General features: G+C 36.1%; 1 protein-coding gene across 8 annotated transcripts in view; it reads right to left on the bottom strand.

Annotated features, from left to right (window-relative positions):
- Positions 1-18339, bottom strand: part of HMGCLL1 (3-hydroxy-3-methylglutaryl-CoA lyase like 1) — a 96460-nt gene that overhangs the window by 45925 nt on the left and 32196 nt on the right. For 6 of the 8 annotated variants that reach the window (XR_013948976.1, XM_080586505.1, XM_080586503.1 and 3 more), the window contains exons 5-7: positions 17725-17873; positions 4639-4702; positions 12-200 (exon numbers count right to left, since the gene is read on the bottom strand). Coding sequence is in view for 7 of the 8 variants with exons in the window: in XM_080586505.1 (XP_080442631.1) it covers positions 12-200; positions 4639-4702; positions 17725-17873 (402 nt within the window). In the remaining variant the exon portion in view is untranslated. The remainder of the gene's footprint in view (positions 1-11; positions 201-4638; positions 4703-17724; positions 17874-18339) is intronic. The other 2 variants (XM_080586501.1, XM_080586504.1) reach the window with 2 other exon arrangements.

The following is an 18339-nucleotide window of genomic DNA, read 5'->3' as shown; positions in this document are numbered from 1 at the left end:
ACTTGCATTACCTGTATGGCTGTGAGGATATTGGCTAATGCCTGGCCATATGTGTCATGACAATGAACAGCAAGAGCACTCAGAGGAATTTCTTTCATAACAGCTTCCAACATTCTTTTCATACTTCCAGGAGTCCCCACACCAATTGTATCCCCCAGAGAGATTTCATAACAGCCCATACTGTACAGCCGTTTCGATACCTGGTTAAAAACATAAACACGAAGAGGTCAAGATGAAAGAGTGAAAAACAGGGTCCAGAATATACATTAGAAAGGACATGTTTCTCTACAGGTTTCAGTTTTTGTCACACTGAGTTGGATCTACATATCAGAAATCCCCTCTATTCATTCTTGAAAACTGTAACCCAAGAAAAATTTCCCATAGATCCTCTTCTTTTTAAGTTTGTAGGTCTGCTTCTGTACATGGAATAGCCAATGAAGTCAAATCTATCAACTTGCTTTTTGACTCTCGCACAGAATCTAAATAAGCAAGATTTTACATTATGAATTAAGTTTCTGTCAAGCCCTTTCCCAACATTTTCCTCTCTCTGGGGATTTCCCAGCTGTTTGTTTTCCTTCATGTACTTTTCAGCTTACAAACTGTGCAGGGTAAAGACCTGGCCTTTTGTTTGCTTATTACACAGAGCCAAGCGCATGGCTTAGCTAAGACAATAAATAATTAACAAGAAGCCTGATTTAGCTTTGTCTTGGCACTGAAAACATCAATGAAAACTGAAGTTTTAACATGCTGTAGTTAATATTAATTTTGCTTGCTTTTCACAAAGCCAAACACTAAAATACTAAAAAAAGCAAAACTGTAACTCAATTAACATTCTAGTCTTTAAGTCTTAAAATTTTTCTTAATACCAAACATACCCTTATGCTTGCTTACAGAAATAGAGCCCTAAGTGCTTCAAGAATTGTGTCTGCAAGTTCTTTGTGTGCATATGAGATTTGAGGTCTGGTCCCGTCATGTTTGTATGGAGAGACATACACTAGGCAGCACAGAATTATGTTTGCACTGAACACATTGCTTTAGAAATTGAATGTAGAAACTTCCTACTTCAGCTTTGTCAAATTTATTTGGAAAGATTTTCAACTTATTTTCACTTGCTGAGTACGTTTGTCCCCTTTAGCACTCCCCACTGTGCATCAATGATCCCAACAGGCCACTCCATTGGAACAGAATCCCAGTCTGGAAACAACTGTTTAGAAATGAAAAAATACAACTCTTTTCCAAGACGACTTCAGTTGCACTGCACTCTCCTGTTAAATCAATTCCAAGGCTTCATCAGTGGGATTGCTGTGAATATGTCTGAGGAAGCTGACAAAGTGCTGCACTAGCAGTCCCGGAAGTACTGGATTAATATCACTGTTCACTTAATTCAAAGAACAGCTGAAAAAGAGTTTCAAGTGGTCTGAATTGTTCTGCTTAAAGCCTGTAAGTGCTATGACTATTGCAAATGTTGTAAAACTCCTTGTGCTTTACAGTCAGAGCCCCTGGTACATATCAACATAAATTCCATACACACTTAAGAAAAGAACATTCACCAGGTTGCAGAAAGGGATTCCATCTTGCAGCACATTTTTATATCATCAGCACATGGCAGGTGTTTAAACTGGACTACTGTTGTAAGACAAAATAGATCATCTGCAGTTAGAGGTGGATTACCTCTATTTAATACCCAAACTTGAGTTTTTGTTTAAGATCAGGGAGAAAGATGCAGACTTTTTTTTTTCGTGTTCTTTTCTATGCTTGGTTCAAACTTTTTATAGGTGAGCATTTTAGTGATGGCAAGGAAGCAATATAAACTGCTAGATATCATACTGGATTCACTTATTTCCAGTGCTCTTTGGTCTTCTAGCTTTCTGAAAATATAGCTCTGAAAGAACAACAGGACACTTTGCTAACAAGCTGAGCATCATCACTGACTTGTCATGATCTAACCTTAAACTGACCCTTAAAAAGAAATATACATTTAATTTCAAGAATAATGTGCATGCTTAAAAACTCAATGGGAGTTTTTCATACTGGATTTTCTACCCTACTATAGTAGGAGGCAGCTCATTAGTCATAGTTTTATAAGTTTTCAGTGTGGATTTTTGGGAGTAGGGTGGGGGAGAAGAGAACACACTATTTTGTCAGTGTAATCAGAATGCGATTATGAGGTTGCAGCGTTGTTGATTGAATAGGTCCATGTTCTGCATTATTGGGCAGTTTTACTTTGCATCAGTTTTGTGCTGCTCCAAGCTGATCACCCAACACTGCAGCCCCTTAAGCATGTGAACAATCCTACTGCTGCAAAGCGTATCTAAAACTATCCTCTTAAATCGAATAGAAAAGGTCATAATGTAGTTACAGATGGTTTTAAGTGAATAACTACATAAAACATGCTGCAGACCTTGTGATTTAAGAGAAAATTTGCAATAATACAATATTAAAACATGAATGGGTACATTTTCTATAACTTGATAAGCAAGGGGAAAATACTGTATGGTTAATACTTATATGAACTCACTGATCTAGTTTAAAATGATGCTAAGAAAATAAAGAAGCAGGCAGAAAGACAAAACCAAGTATATGCCTGGAAGATAATGGACAACACAACTGGCTTTGAGGATGCTATACTGTGCTTTCAACAACTTTCAAGCCTCATTTTCCTAAGGTAGAAAATAAAAAATCAGAGGAGGACAAACAGTTAAACAGTGACTCTACTTCAAGACAAAGATAAGTGATAAAAAGGGTTATGCAGTTTTATTTTAATTGATGAGAAACATTTTTTTAAATAAAGAACCATATGCATGTACCAGATGGATCCTACAAGTCAGAAGGCATCTGAAGTCTGGACTCACAAGATAACTGTATAAAATAGTTATGTACCTAGTAAGTCTGAAATGCATACAGGTTAATGATCCATCTCTCCCAACTGCTTTTGCTTCAGTTAAAGTTTTTGCTTTAAAAAAAAAAAAAAAAATTGTTCACTGTTCACTGTCATTGACTGTGGAAAAAACAGTCTAAACCTTTAAACCTTTCAATCATAGCTGCTGATTACAATGCACAGTCACATGCTCCTGTCCCAAGAAAGATGATGACCCAAGAGGCAGCTCCCTGAAAGGGTTGAGCAACATGGCCAGTAATTTTGATAATTCTGATTCTGCAGAGGATGAGTGCAGATGTTCATGTAGAACCCATTAACAGCTAATCAGATACTTTTATACAAACATCAGTGCTTGCTGAATCAGTGCCTGAATGAATAATTTACTGAGGTAGCTTTCATTCTTAAACACATACACAATGGTGTACAGGTAAAAGACATGTACTTGGATGAAGACATAAAATAAAATAGCTGTGTGAGTAAATGTATGCAGGTTTGGAACATTAGAGCACTCCCACTGTCAAACTGAAAAGGAACCTTTTCCTGCACAAGGAGAGTAGTCAGTTTTAAAAAACGAGCAACACATGGAAAGAAGCCTGTTGGGGAACATGATATTGCAGTAAGCAATTTACCAATAGCACAGCTGAATCTGTCATCACTGCTCTAACTAAAGCTGTGTCACTTCTAACTTTCACTTCATATTAAAACCAATTAATTTAGAAATACTGAGTACCTTCCAATTTAGCTATTTTTTCAAAGAGTGTAAGTATATGTGGTCGCTGTGGGAGAAGCATTATCACAAGTTCCATCTGGAACGTGTGCTTAAAGAAGATGCAGGAGAACAAAACCTGAAAGCCACACACAGAGAACACCAATATATCAGGCAAATGTTGACGAGCTGCTAGTGCTACAAGAAAAAAAAAAAAAGTGGAGATTCTGCTAGATCACCAAAAATAGGTGATTAACAAAGAAGACAAGTCTTTATTCAGGAGTAAAGTTGGTCTGTTCTGCCTTGTGCTGCTTGAATTCTCTCCCCACTTTCATCTCTAACGTCCATCACACCCTCAGCGCAATCTTTGTCTTCTTGGAAAATATAACACTGGTGATTCACTCTACAGTCTTTTTAATCTGTCATCTCTGCTGTGAAAAAAATAGACTAAGATATCTTTTTCAATCTCCTTTATCCTAAATGGAAAAAAGGGTGTGCAGAGGGAAGGTGTAGCTTATTCTATCACAGAAATATAATGAGTCAAGTTGTAGGAAATCACTTTGGGGACGAGCTTTGGTTCATGTGTTAGTCACACTACCCTTGTATGTCACATTCCAGAAGCACAATGTTTTAGCAGTGGCTCTACTGGCACGGTATGCTCATGCCAGTGTAAAGTGGATTTAATAGCAGTTATCCTTTGCAAGAGGTTGTTGTGCTGGAAATCATTTCATACAACATGGTCCACTGACATATGTGCTTGAATCTATTTCCTTAAGTATTTCCCTTGCATTCTGGTTGAAGGAAATACCACATAATATTTTTCTCATGACTGATAACAATCAAAAGACACTATTTTCCTTAGATTTGACTGCAGATGGTTGAGAAAAACAGTGATGCTGTGCATCCAGCCTTAGCATTAGCTGTGTTTTGTGTTTGCTTCCCTTAAATATTATTCATTAAAGAACTTTTCAGGATTAAGTAGATAACATTACTTATAGACATTTTAAAATGTATATTTGTTTCATTAAAAGACAAGCCAGAAGTTCACTCTTACTTCTGCCACTTTAGCTGGTATGATGTTTCCTTCATATGGGCATCCCAATGCACAAGACACATACCTACAGCAAAAAGAACAACACACAAAGATACTTCTGTTTTATATATGCATATCTGCATCCATCCATGTTACATTCCAAAAAAATTGTTTAAATATAATTTTGAATAGTTAAGCCAGTCAATGCAGAATAAAGATCCCAATGAAAAGTTAAAATTACATCAGATGAAAATAACAGGTTTCCCAAAATTCTTTTTAAATCACAGAACAAAGTTTTATAGCTTTATTTATGCTCAATGTATGTCACAAGTTGTAAAGGGCTGGCAATGCCGCCAAGTTAACTCTGCTGCAGGAAACTTTGATTTTTCTCGGTATTTCCTTTTAAGTTATAAGAGCCAGCTCAAGTTTTGCCTTGCCTGGCACACACAAGGAATTCAGAGGAAGTACGGTATCATTTTCCTCCTTGCACCAGCTACCTGGATCACAGAGAGCAGCAGAAGGACACGAGAAACTTACAACCACTTCATCATCTCATCAGTAGCTAGAACTGTGGTGAACAGGGTAGCTTTGGCCCTCTGTATTTCTGCTGGCATTTCTGTGCCAGTGCCTCAGGACAATTACAGCTCCGTTGCAAGGTGTGCTTTGGGACACAAAGAATCTGTGAGAACCTGTGTCACTCAGCAGCTATCTACTCCACAAAGCACAAAAACGGGGAGCCGCAACTGCGCCTTCATTGTTCAGTCTTAATGCTGTGTTAATGTACAATTTGGTTTAAATTTCCTTTTTTTAATGACAATTAAAAGCCATGAAATTCCAATTAAGCTTCTAATTGTTTATCTTAAATTGATTAGGAATAGGATTAAACTAACCAGAAACAGCCATTCAAAATCAAAATAAGTGTGGTTGTAGAGGGATTTACAACAGCTTCAAAGGCAGGCAGAGCCCCATTCCCAGTGGGAGGTTGCTCAACTGCTTAATAGGAGAACAAGAGCCTTCATCGATCCCTTGTCATTCCCCTTCCCTCAGCACTGAAGGATATAATGTAAAATTATACACTGTATAATGCAAACTGGATTGAACGGATGCCAGTTTGTATGTAGTCAAGGTCCACAGGGTAAAGAACATATTGTTTCTCTGCAGCTGATGGAGAAACTGATTGATAGAATGTGAAATCAGGATGAGTAACAGGCAAAAACAAACTGTGAAAAAATGTCAGCATTTTAATGCGTAGAACATATTCCATCCCTTATATGAAGGTATGCTGTTGGCACACTGGAACCAGCAGTAAGAATGAAGCAGACCCTGAACCTAAAAGGAACCTGATTAGCCCTGACAAAGAAATGGAAATTAGTTTTCTTTCCACAAAAGTGGTTGGGTCCATTACATCCTTCTCATAATTTTAGCCCAGATGCCTACTAGGCATGACTTCAATTATCTCTATGTTATTATGAAAGCCAGGTTTTTCAAACTTGGCCATACGCTTCATTAAATATCCCCCAATTTAGATGTCACCATTTAAGGTTTAAAATTCTAAATTTTCTTATCTACATAAAACAGTAGCTACTTTTAACAGCTAGGCACTGCCCTGCTTTTCAGTGACACAACTCTGAAACAATTCAAGATAATTTCCTTATTTTTTTTTATGCATGCACAGAGTTTTTCAAACGCTACCAAGCATGAAAAATTTCAGAGCCAAAGGATTGGTTTTTACGTAATACCATGGTGCCTGAGTTAGTGAACACAGATTTGTAATGAAATTATTTTGTAACATCAGCCACAGTACTCATTATGAAGTGAGCAAGACCAGTACTAAATACAAAGTAAATGCAAAACATACAGTATGTATGCACGTGCCCTTTAATTACTTTTATCTTACATGTTCCTAACAGCTATATATATTAAATCAAGAAGAACTGCATTTGGTAATGATAGTGTGGCATGTGTGACATCTGGAATGGGGTAGGGCAAACAGAAGTAAAAACAGGCCAAAAGGTATCTATAGAGCAAGGAAATACTCCCTGTAGTTCACACCAGCTAGCAGAAACTCGCCTGAGCTCACATAATTCAGCTGGGCCTACTGAGGTATGAAAGTATGTGGTGATCTGAGGAATCTGCCTTCTACAACATACAAATCTGTTTGAGATTATGAACTCTCTGCATGCTTCTACCATTGTGCCTCACCTGACGTTTTAAACAAGAAAAATATGATAGATATAATCTAACTGGGCACCTGATACTACACTGGAGAAAACAGGGATTACTAAAAGAATTAGACAGGTAAAGGACTTCCTACCAGAGGGAACAAAGTCCCGTGGAGAATGAAAGAATTGTTTTTAGCAGAACTTGCCAAGGATGAGTTGGGCAGAATTTTGTCTAATATTTTCATTTAATGAACTGTCATAAAAAGCGTGATGATAACAGTAAATTTCTTGGTACTGTCATTACAAAAAAAGCACTGGGATTCGTTGAAGGAAGGACAGGATCAACAGAAATGGGACTCGATAGCAGTGTCAAAGGAAGTGAAATGCCTAAGATGAGGCTGTAAAACAGTGAAATGCACTCCAAAAATATAACAGGATAAGCACTTTTAGTAGAGAACATAAAATATGAATTCCATTTGACAAGTTCTTGTTATGTTCTTATTGGAAATAGCAGATACAATTTGAGTCATTCGTAGAAAAAGTAATACAAGCTGGAACAGATGCCAGTAAGAGCCGGTACAGCTAGCAGCAGTACAGAGAACCTATGATATGAAAAGAGAAAATATGCATGCCAAGGTGAAAGAGGGAATACAATCATTTATCTGCTCTAAGCATTTGCCAAGACATCCAGACTTAAGGCAGCTCTGGGTGGGATGCTTTGTAATTGCATTTGTGTGGTTCCAAATTAATAAGCTCAAGCAAGAGAAGGTTTTGATGGAAAGTTATCTGCTATCTACAGATACATTTGGCAGCTACATTTTCTTTGTGGTGCATGAAATAACCCATAAGGCATTAAAGAGAATCCAGCCAAAGCAGAGCCCCAAGACCTCCACCCACACCCCTCCAAAATAGGAAACAACTTTGAAGAACATGGTGAAGAACCGTTTGGAAAGAAGAAAATGAACAAGACAGCCACAGAAAGTAACAAAGGACACAAGTTTAAAGAAGAGCCTGGTCAACTGCAGCAAACACTACTGACAAGTCAAGAAGAATGAGGATAGACTACTGTTTCTGAGATCTTGTCATCAGGGAGTTTGGTGAGAGCTGTTCCAGTTGCAAGCAAGGAACAGAAGCCAAAGTGTAGGAGTTATAGGAGGGAATCACAGAAGAGGGTCTCCAGACGGTAATTATAAACAGCGCCTTCAATGAGCTTAGGAATGAAGCAGAGATAGGCGATGAGATATGATATGAAGAACCAAGTGGGGTCAAAGGTGCAATTTTTAAGAGGCAAATGCTTGCTTATATTGCAATGGAAAAGAGCCAGAGGACAGCAAGAGGTTAAGAAAGAGAGTAAGGGAGGAGAGAAATAAGAGGAAGAACACAACATGGGGTCACAGGGGCAAGTAGAAGGGGTACAGATGGGAAGTAGACAAGAAACTCCTGCTGTTCTGACAGTGGAGAAGGAGAAAGCATTATGGGAGGTGAGGAAGAATAGTGACAGAAGGAAGGGCATACTGTATCTATTTTTCCTTAGGAGAAAAGGCAAGAACTTGTGTGAAGAAAAGCAGAGGGGAAAAAAAGGGAAGAATTTGAGCAATGAGTTACAGAGGCAACTGGGATTTAATTTGGGGATTCAATTAAGTTGGAGAATACAGCTGTTTTCTAAAAAGATGGGAGGACTGAAAGAAAAAAGAAATTTGTAATGAAAAAGACTGTCTTGGTCTCAGAATATTCACCAGAGACACTCCTCAGTATGAGAGCAGAAGCAAATATCTGGGAGTTCACAAACCAGACTTTGCAATGGAAGTGTTTAATTCTAAGTATGCACTTAAATCTTTGCTGAATCAAGGCCAGGCATTTTAGTAGCTTAACTATGTCTTTAGCATGCTATCAAGAAATAGCCCAAGCAACCAGAGTAGAAAGAAGGGCTTGCAATATGTGGAGGTATCTATAAAGCTGCTTTAGGAACACATAGGTTGATGCTGTTTCTCTCACTCAGGTTGTGTGAAATCAGAATTACTCTCTTCAGTAAAAAAAGTGATAAAAAGATCTCTGCTTCCTTCATCTGGCAGTGGTTACCTACTCTCTTGCCTGTTTTCCAGATTTCTCTGCAGGTGAGTATCATTTGGTCTTAATGATTCTATGACTCTATGATCTTCTCCTAAATTTTCTATGAATATAACAACAATTAAAAAAATAAAACCCAACAACTTTAGTGTGTAATATTCTGGATAAAAATGCTGAACAGCCTCTGGGGATGGGGAGGGATAAGGAAGAGGAAGAGAGTTTTCAATTTCTTCCAATAAGCCAAAACCAAATTGCAGCGCTCCACAAATGGAACGTAAGACAACATCAGGTCCCCAAGATCAAGGTCACTAGGAATGGTGATAATCACCACACCAGCCCAATGACTGTGAAGTGCAGGATATGAAACCACAAACAGGGTAAATGAGCAAACTTTTCATAACCAAAGTGTTAAAAGGAAAATGAATCCAAGCAGAAACTGAACTCCATGTTGTAATCAGCCCTTTGTCAGCTTGTTTCAGCAAGAGTTCCAGAGCCAGATCCACAGCTGCTACCACAGCTGGAAGCACGGAGCCTCCTGAGAAGCCAGTTGCAGACTCAGATGCTGCTGTTTCCTGTTTATTATTATAGTGTAAGTTCGCATATAATTTACCATGTTCACTGCAGATGTATTTATTTTTATTGGATGTTCGTGCTAAAATGTATATGCCTATCATTTGGTGAAATCATAATATGAAGGTTGATCTGTCTCTTTGCAACGGAAGCCATTTGTTAGAAACAGGCAACCTTTACCGTAAGGAGAGGGGAATACAAAGAAGAGAGGAGGAAAAGGAGATTCTTCCAGAAACACAATCTCCAAGCCAAGCCCAAAATATGTAAATAAGGCCAGGAATTCTTTCTGCACTTGATTGAAAAAAATAAAAATATCAAAAAATAGCTCTCAATTTAAGTGCTCTTCAAAGTGAAAGCCTATAATATTCATTAGTAATTTTAGGATGCCTAGAAAACACCACTAAATTCTGACAGTGACTTCTCTAAAAACAGAACAAAACTGTTACTATAATGAAGGGGTCACTTAACCACTTCAGGTTTGATACCTATATCTGTGTAGGAATTATTAACATACTAGCAAACATATTGTTACCTCATAATTTCATATTAATATTTCAAGTTTGATTTTCCACTAACACTTGCAAGAAAGAGGGACAATTTTTAATTCCCGCAGGTATCCTTTTCTTAAGATAAATATATATATTAAAGAAAAAGCTCTTCTGGTCCAACAGTAGTATTTTCTACCTTACAGGCACAGAAAAAATGAGTAAAAATTGGTAAAAAGCTGTTCCTAAGCAAAATCTCTCCTCTTATATAGTGCAATCATCCAGTATGATAGAGCTATTATAATGGCTCCTACATCCTTTTCTTAACCTGTGCCCACTACAGCAAAATGCACAAAATCCCACCATTCTAGCAATCTCTGGATTCTCAAACTTCTCCAGGGGACTGTGACCAGCTGGCTTAATATCGTGCAACCCTGTACTTGTTTACCATTCACACATTAAAATGTGCTGCTTCCAAGGAAGTCTATTAAATGCTCGTCTACATTTTGTTGTTCCCACAGTCTCAAGTATAGGCTCACTTATAGTGACATGAAAGTGTTAAGCTGGTTTTACTAACTTTCTAAAGCAGCGATAATGATACAAATCACCCTGTTATTAATATAATTGTGACTACGCTGCAGAACATAATGTAGTCTAACAAGGGTGGTTTAAAGCACTGCAAAAAAAACCACATGTAGTCCAGCCCTAAGTATTCTAGAATGCCAGAAAATATGAGGTTGAAGTTTCTGCCTGTATTTGTAAAATATACACAGCTTTAAACTGCATTGATTTGTGCAAAACTGCATTGTTAGAGTTTATCTCATGGTACTTCTGAGTATCCAGACAAATGACTTGAATTAAGGTATCTAAGATGAACTGTAAAAAAGGAAAAATGGCATTATTGTACTGAACTAAGATCAAATTGTCTTGATAATCAGAAGTTCCAGATAATTAGAATGTATCTTTATAAACAAAATAAACTTTGTTATTTCCAAAATTACTTATTATAAAGTATATTAAAAGAAAACTGATGCGTTCTTTCACATGTATTTTTTTCAAAATAAATGCAAATATAAAAAGCAGAATGAAGATAACTAAAATTGAATCTTTCTTCTATAACTTCTACTATTTTGTGTCTTACCTTGTGTATTAGCATAGATGTAAAATGATAGTTATTTCCTATAATCAACAAGTATAGTAGTTTTAACCTGTAACCTTTATTATAATGTAACATAAAAGGTATCTGTTGTACTATTTTAATAGTATTGCAATACAATTGTTTGTATGGTATCTATCTGTCATAGCAAAAAATATCGCTCTATTTCAGGTATATCAGCTGGTATTGAATTCTATACAGACACAGATGTTAGACAAATATCAATACATTCCAATATTCTTTTACGTATTGTGAACTTCAGCATACTGCTCATTCTTAAAAGTTACAGGACTATAAACAAAGGAATTATATACACCAGTTTAGAATTAATGTGTGATTACATGTGTTTTAATTTATGAAGCAGCAGCTTTGTAAGGAAATGTTTCTAGAGTTAAAAGTTATTTTACAGCAAACATTTCCATCTGTTTTTCTAACATTGAACCTCTAAACACTTGCATACACATTCACATTTGCACATGCAAATAGTCCAAATGGCCTCAAAAGGGCTCTTCACATGAAATTTTTTCAGGACTTGGACATAAATACCGCTTTCAATTGCTGGAGAGGTGCTTTTTTGGTATATATAAAAAAATTACAACCTTTCAGCTTCATGTTCCCTGTTCATTTTATTAGGATTAAGACAGTCCTATACAGAACTGAACGTTTCAAAGGGTGACAAATTATTTCACTTTCACAGGACATACAGTAGGTACTGAAGTGCTACTTGTGGAAAACGGGGACAGGAAACTCCCTATTTCCTTACTGCTCTTCTATTGTAGTAACTGTAATATATTTCTATGCCTTTTTCAGTTTTGGAATGTATTAACTTTGGAGAATCTGTTTTAGCCAGATTTTACTTCACTTCTTCTCTACATATACATTTACATTAAAATTGCATCTACAGTAAAACACAATCCAAGTGTGATTACTTGCAATTATAATTTGCCACAATTTTTTTACCAATCCTGGATTGGTAAAAAATCCATTTTTAATCACTGAAAAAGATGATACTTTTAACTGTACCTGAATTATGTATTAAAAGATGCAATCCTAAAACCAGCAGTATTTTGTGCCATGTCACATGCAAAATATGCATAGTAGTCATTAGCTGACCACAGTTTATAACACTGATTTGGCAGTGTCTTCACAGAATGTGTCCCAGATGTTATTGTAAAGTTTTTATGCACGTACAAAAAAATAAAAATTAAAACCCCTTTATGATGCTAATAAATAGTCTAACTTCTAAGACCATATGCAAGATTTCAATTCTTCATAAACATTTGAACTAATTTAGTAAACATTTAGAAAACTGTGTGCTGTGCTACAGATTTTAAATGTGACAGCTGACAACATAAATTTTCTGGATGATGATCGAGTCAATGTTAGTGCAGCTGTAGCAACAGTAAGACATGCAAAAGCTTAAAGTTTAGTTTCAACTGTTTGAGTGCATTTTTCATAAGATTCAGGGATTGCCAATGATTTACACTCACTACATAAATTCTAAAATGCCAGTAAAAATAGGAAATAAAATTTGAACCCCTTAAAATTATTTTTGGAAGTATTTTTGAACTGCTCAAATAAGGTGTTAGGGCAAGGCACTAAATTATCCATTTCCTGCAAATAAATAACACTTTAAACAACAATAGTGCTTTAGAAAGGAAACAATCTCTGCATTGAAATTAATATAAATTTATGCATATTAATATTTTTATTACCTAAGTAATTCAAGCAAAATATTTAGCCTACAAAATTTACATTAGAAGCCAAAATGTGTAGTCCTGGGAGCTTTCTTGAGTAAAGGCTGCAGAGTTTGGCCACAGTTCTTTATAAGTAGCTATTCTCTAAAGCAGTGATTTAAAAAAAAAAAAAAAAAAGTTAATTCTCAATGCACGGAGTGCAAATCTTTTCCCTAATACTCCACAGCTTCATTTAGTGCTACCTTGCACCATAAAGCCTAATAATACATTCATTGTATCTATTGCAATTTACATAGATTACAAGATGCTAATCCTTAGTATATGCACAGGTAGAATGGGGTTTAGCTGCTCTAACTTCTGATATCAAAGATAATCACCTACAGCCCATGCCTTAAACAGGCCAATCTATAGCGTGACTAATATAGCATAGGATCCAAGCTCCTTTGCAGCCAAAAGGATCATCCAGAGAGTGATCCATCTTATCCTAAGGCAGGTACTTAAGAAAGCACACGTGATAAATTATAGCCTAAAGGCTGCCTGTTTCTCTCTGGTAACTAAAAACAAATTTAGGACAACAATCTCAGACTTGTCATGTTGTCATGCCCAGCTTTGCCTCATGTTACAACAATAGCTGTAATCAATATGTAATAATTATAAATAAATGCCACTCAACAAAATGAAACCGGAAACTAATCTTCTCCTTGAAAGTAAGAAACAATCAGTGAAACAATAAGTACCAGTTCTAAATACTGAATGTTGACTGATAAATTAAGTAATATCCCATCCTTAAGTTTCTAAAATGCCAGGTTTGACATCATTTAACAGGAACTACCAAATTTCAAATATTGAAAGTCAGTTTCTGCCCCTGCTTGACTTGTGTATGTGACATTTACAATACAGATCTGGGCAGAACAGCATAAAGAACTTGTTACGAAGTCCCAATTGTCTCAACATTCAGAGAATCTCGCAAAGGATACAAAAAAGTTTCAGGGAAAGTGCCATTTATTTCATCTGTCAGTAAAAGTAATTTTTATAGTAGCAGCTATATGGGATCATAAATCAAGATCATAAATCACAGGCTTCAATACCTAACTCTTTTCATTGTTTTATCTCCAGGAAAAAGTCACTTTGATTGCAGTGAATATTTCTACCTAAACTGTTTTTTTTTAAGTTCCCCTTCCTCATTATCTTCTACACGTTTTGTTTTTTTTTCAGTAAGAAGGAGAAGCCCTCTGTTTTATATCATCGAATGCAATGTAAATCTCCACAAGTCTTCTAAATGTACTGCAATATTTGGGAACTAATGAACCACCTTCACTCAACTCCTAAGGAATTCCCTGTAGCAGTGCAGGCTTTTGTTGGGTATTAGCACAAGACTTCTAGAACTGAGCTGGAATTGATGGTCTGCTTCCATAATCTTCCTATCATACGCAGCAGAAATACTGTAAACAGATTTATTTACTTCCTGGATTTGGCATTCAGAACTGATGCTTCCTCTTTATGGGTATTTCTTTATTTTTTAACTAATTAGAAGTTTCAAGTCCACCTTCTAGAACTTTGTTCAAGAGATCTGCCATTAGAGTCCTGTACTCTGCATGTTCATGTGCCTGGACTTTTTTTCTGGTTTTCAGAATTCTAGTCTACAAAAGACAGTCTATTGAAGCTTAACAGAAAATACTGAGGTAGATGGACACTAATCAATCCTTTTTATTTCTAAGCAATCATTCAGTTTCAGTGCTTCCTACGGATTTCTGTAACCCACGAGGAGTGTGTCTGAATGAGTATGAACGTGCAGATACAAGACTCAGTGTATCACAATAGCTGGTAACTATTCCCTTGAAAACATTATTTGTCTGGACTGTGATCCCTAACAACATTTCATTTCTCATTAATTACTATTTTGCCTCTTCAAAATCTTCCTGGAAGGGATTTTTTAAATGAGCACTAAAAATCCAAATGGATTGTGTTAACAGGTTCTGGTTTATTTTCTAACTTATTAGCATGCTCAAAACTTTCTTTTCAATATTTTCATATACTGAAAACCATATTCAGATGATGCTTTAGATACTTTGAATTATTACTTCAGGTTTTCTGGCTATGAAAGAAAGCTCCATTTCCTGCAATTTAGATTCTTGTCAGAGTTCTAGCAGATTAGCAACTTCACTATTGAATTAAGTTAGATCCCCTTGGACAAATACTAGTCAGTCTTCTCCTAAAATTATTGATTTGTTGAAATATAACTTTAGTTTAGTATCTTATATCTCAATGTCTCAATCTCTAATTTTCACTAGATAAATTAGTTCCCAAGCTAATATTCTGTGCTGAAGATAGCTGTAATATAAACACACTTCAATGTACTTATCCCTTCTAATTGGATTCTTTACTCAGTTACAGTCCTACAAAGGCAATCATTCTGTCAGTGGCCTCCTGCTTCTCAATGATTCACTCTTCTTAGACTTGTAAGGCTGAGGAAGATAGCTATAGCTGGAATACACTTACATCATTTTCATTCACAGCTTCAAATCTGTTCATTTTATAGCATATCTGATATTTAGCAGTCCACTGCTGAAGCGTTGTGTAACATGTTGCACCTGGCATGACAGACTCAATAAAATTGTCCTGCATATACTATGTGAAGTTTGCTTAGGTTTGCACACTGAAGTGAAATTACAGATCTTTGCACTGGATGCACAAAGCACTTCTAAAACATAATCTGATTATATTTTCTCTGGGTTAAATTATCTTATTTTTGTTCATCTTTGGATTGCTGCTCTTCACTGTTTGCTTCCTTACATGACTATTGATATCCCTCTCACTGTATCTTCTAAGTTTGTTTTCTTTCTTTTTATTATTAATTATTTTAATACTACTCTTGTCTTATTCTGTCCTGCTTCTCTGTTTAACCATTTTCTGCCTCTTAATTCATCCCCTTTCTAAGTGTCTTCCCAACCTGGTACTTTCTCATTCTTTTCTGCTGTGTTACCACATATGACTGATCAGGTAGTTAACGATAAATGTATGGGAATGTTGTAGAATCCTGTTGTGGGAACAGCCATTTCCATCACGTGTCAGTGTATCAGAGCCAGAATAGCTTCTGCTGGCATATTACAAATGCCTTAGACACACATTTGCGGAAAAGAAGCAGCAGGGTTCCACTTTCTTAAGCGTGTGCAAACTAGTGCAGAGAAGATTAGTTACCATTTTAAGTTCCAACATCAACTTAGAGTCCACCACAGGGAGCTTCTTCATCAGCTGTAGTTTACATCTTCTGGACCAGTTGCAAAGTCCATTTATTGACACCCATAGCTATCCAAAAATACATACAATGCACAAGCTTTGAGGATTCCCTTGATAACCATCAAGGTTGGCTCTATTGTGCCATTTGTTTGAATTTTGGTAGTGAAATACAGGAACATGAAAGAAAATACTGCTTGACATGCTTAGACATCTGAGGAAACCGGAAGACAGAAATTTTGTGAACAAATGTTCACCAGTGCTAAAGGTTTGTTGCTATACACATGTTGCCTTTCTGAATTGACTGTCTGTCCTCTTACCTATGCTTATCTGGGACCTACAATTCTGGCTGATTAATCCCTGATCTTAATCCTCCTGGAGAACTTAAGTTGCTAGTTATATTCTCAGCTCAGAGTTTACTTTCAGACAAACACAGCAAATAGGTGTAGAGACCTGTTAAACAACAGACTTCTTATAAGAGATGTTGCTCAGGAAGGCAAAACCTGACTCTACCTGAGAGATTAGAAGCTAGGCAGAGTATTTAAACTCTGGTACAAATTCATGTTTCTTAATACACTGAAAGTTATCACCTGTCTATCTAAGTGATTGTCCACCTGAAACACATAACCAGGCTAGGCAAAAAGGATTGAGCACTTACAAGCTGTGTGTCAAAACCCTTTGTCGGATGGATGTGCGTTAAAATCCTTGTGTTGGACAGGATGACCTCCAGAGGTCCCTTTCAACCTCATCCATTCTGTTATTCTCTGATCCTCTGAGGCTGAGGAAGAACTAGAAGTCAGATCTGCCCTTCTCAAGGCAAATACTCAAACTACCACAGTATTGTGCAAGAAGAGAGCAGTAGCATTACCTCTTCACTATTTCTGAAGGAAAGAGAAATACCAGTATTTATTCCCGACAGGTTTCCAAGCACTAAGCCTGTGAGGTATCTACCTCTACCACTTTTCAGCTCCAGGTACTTCCTTAGCCTGAGTTTGTATGTAGTTTGTATGACTAATAATCCTCAATGGACCTCACTGTTGAGTTTCATCTTGAAACTATATGAACGTTACTGTATCCACGAGGACATTCACCAATAATCTTAGATATGCAGATCTGTGTAATACAACAGAAAAAGCAAATGAAAGACTGTCCAAGGGCCAGTACCCCTAAGGAGTATTTTAACTTTAAAATAAAATACTCTAGATAAAGATAAATACTGGAAGATTTCAGAGTTGCATGCACTAGATACTCCATACACTTCAGCTCCTGGAGATTTCAGAATAACCATCATGAAATTTTTTTCTTTAGGAAAAAATTTGTTCCATCATTTTTATACCTTGATCCTACAGTGTATAAGTGATACATTATCAATACTATTATTCTGCATGCAGGATACTTTTTAAGGTTCTGGAAACAATGTTATAAGTTTTAAGCAACACAAAACAAATTTTATTCTGTCACCTGTGATAATATAAAAATTTGCAGAGTAAATGGATATGTAGATACAGTTATTTTTTTCAATTTCCAGAAAAACTAGTTGTCATTAGGATTTGCAAGATATAGAACAAAATTAATAAATATATGTATTTTTTTAAAAAGTATTTTCACAATAAAGACTATTATTTCATTAAATTAAGATGTAAAAATTTGGTAGTATCCTTTTCTACTGGTACAAAAATAATCCCTTTAACAGCGACTCCAATATCTCTGTATTACTTAAGAATCTTTATATTTACCCACGCACTGGAATATTCATATTCCTTGCTGATTTAACAACTTCTTCAAATTTTTCTATGCTTTCTTCAATAGAACAATTAATATTCATTTTGCTAAAAGATTCAGATGCTGCACCAAATACTGAGATTTCTGTAGCTCCTGCTGCAATCTGAAAAACACATTTCAACAAAACAGAAGCATAACGCTGCATTAGAAGTTTAGATTGTTTAATTCTGTAAGACATTCTAGAACTTTAAAGTACGTTATAAGTCTCATCTGTATCTCAAATAATAGTTTAATTACATTATTTTTAATCTACTGCATACAAACCAATTGAATTAAACTTTGAGTTCATTACGCTGTGGCAAATTTCCTTCCTCTTCTTAGCAATTGGATACATGTACATTTCTGAAGTGATAAATGTAGGTATTGACATGTAGGAAATTATGTGAACACACTCCAAAAATAACAATGATTGATACTTATATTTCATTTTTCACAAAAAGAAAAGATCATATAACATCCCTGAAATATCCATCCTCTAAAAAATTCTGTTCCTAGTGAATGCCAGGAAGTCATTCTCACACTTACGACAGGCTCTGTATCCTGCATGTTTGTACACCAGCAACAGTAAT

The sequence above is a fragment of the Anser brachyrhynchus genome (assembly GCF_964034855.1).
Source record: "Anser brachyrhynchus genome assembly, chromosome: 3".
Lineage (NCBI taxonomy): Eukaryota > Metazoa > Chordata > Aves > Anseriformes > Anatidae > Anser > Anser brachyrhynchus.
Note: the sequence above shows the minus strand (reverse complement) of the source record. Positions and strands in the feature narration are given on the sequence as shown.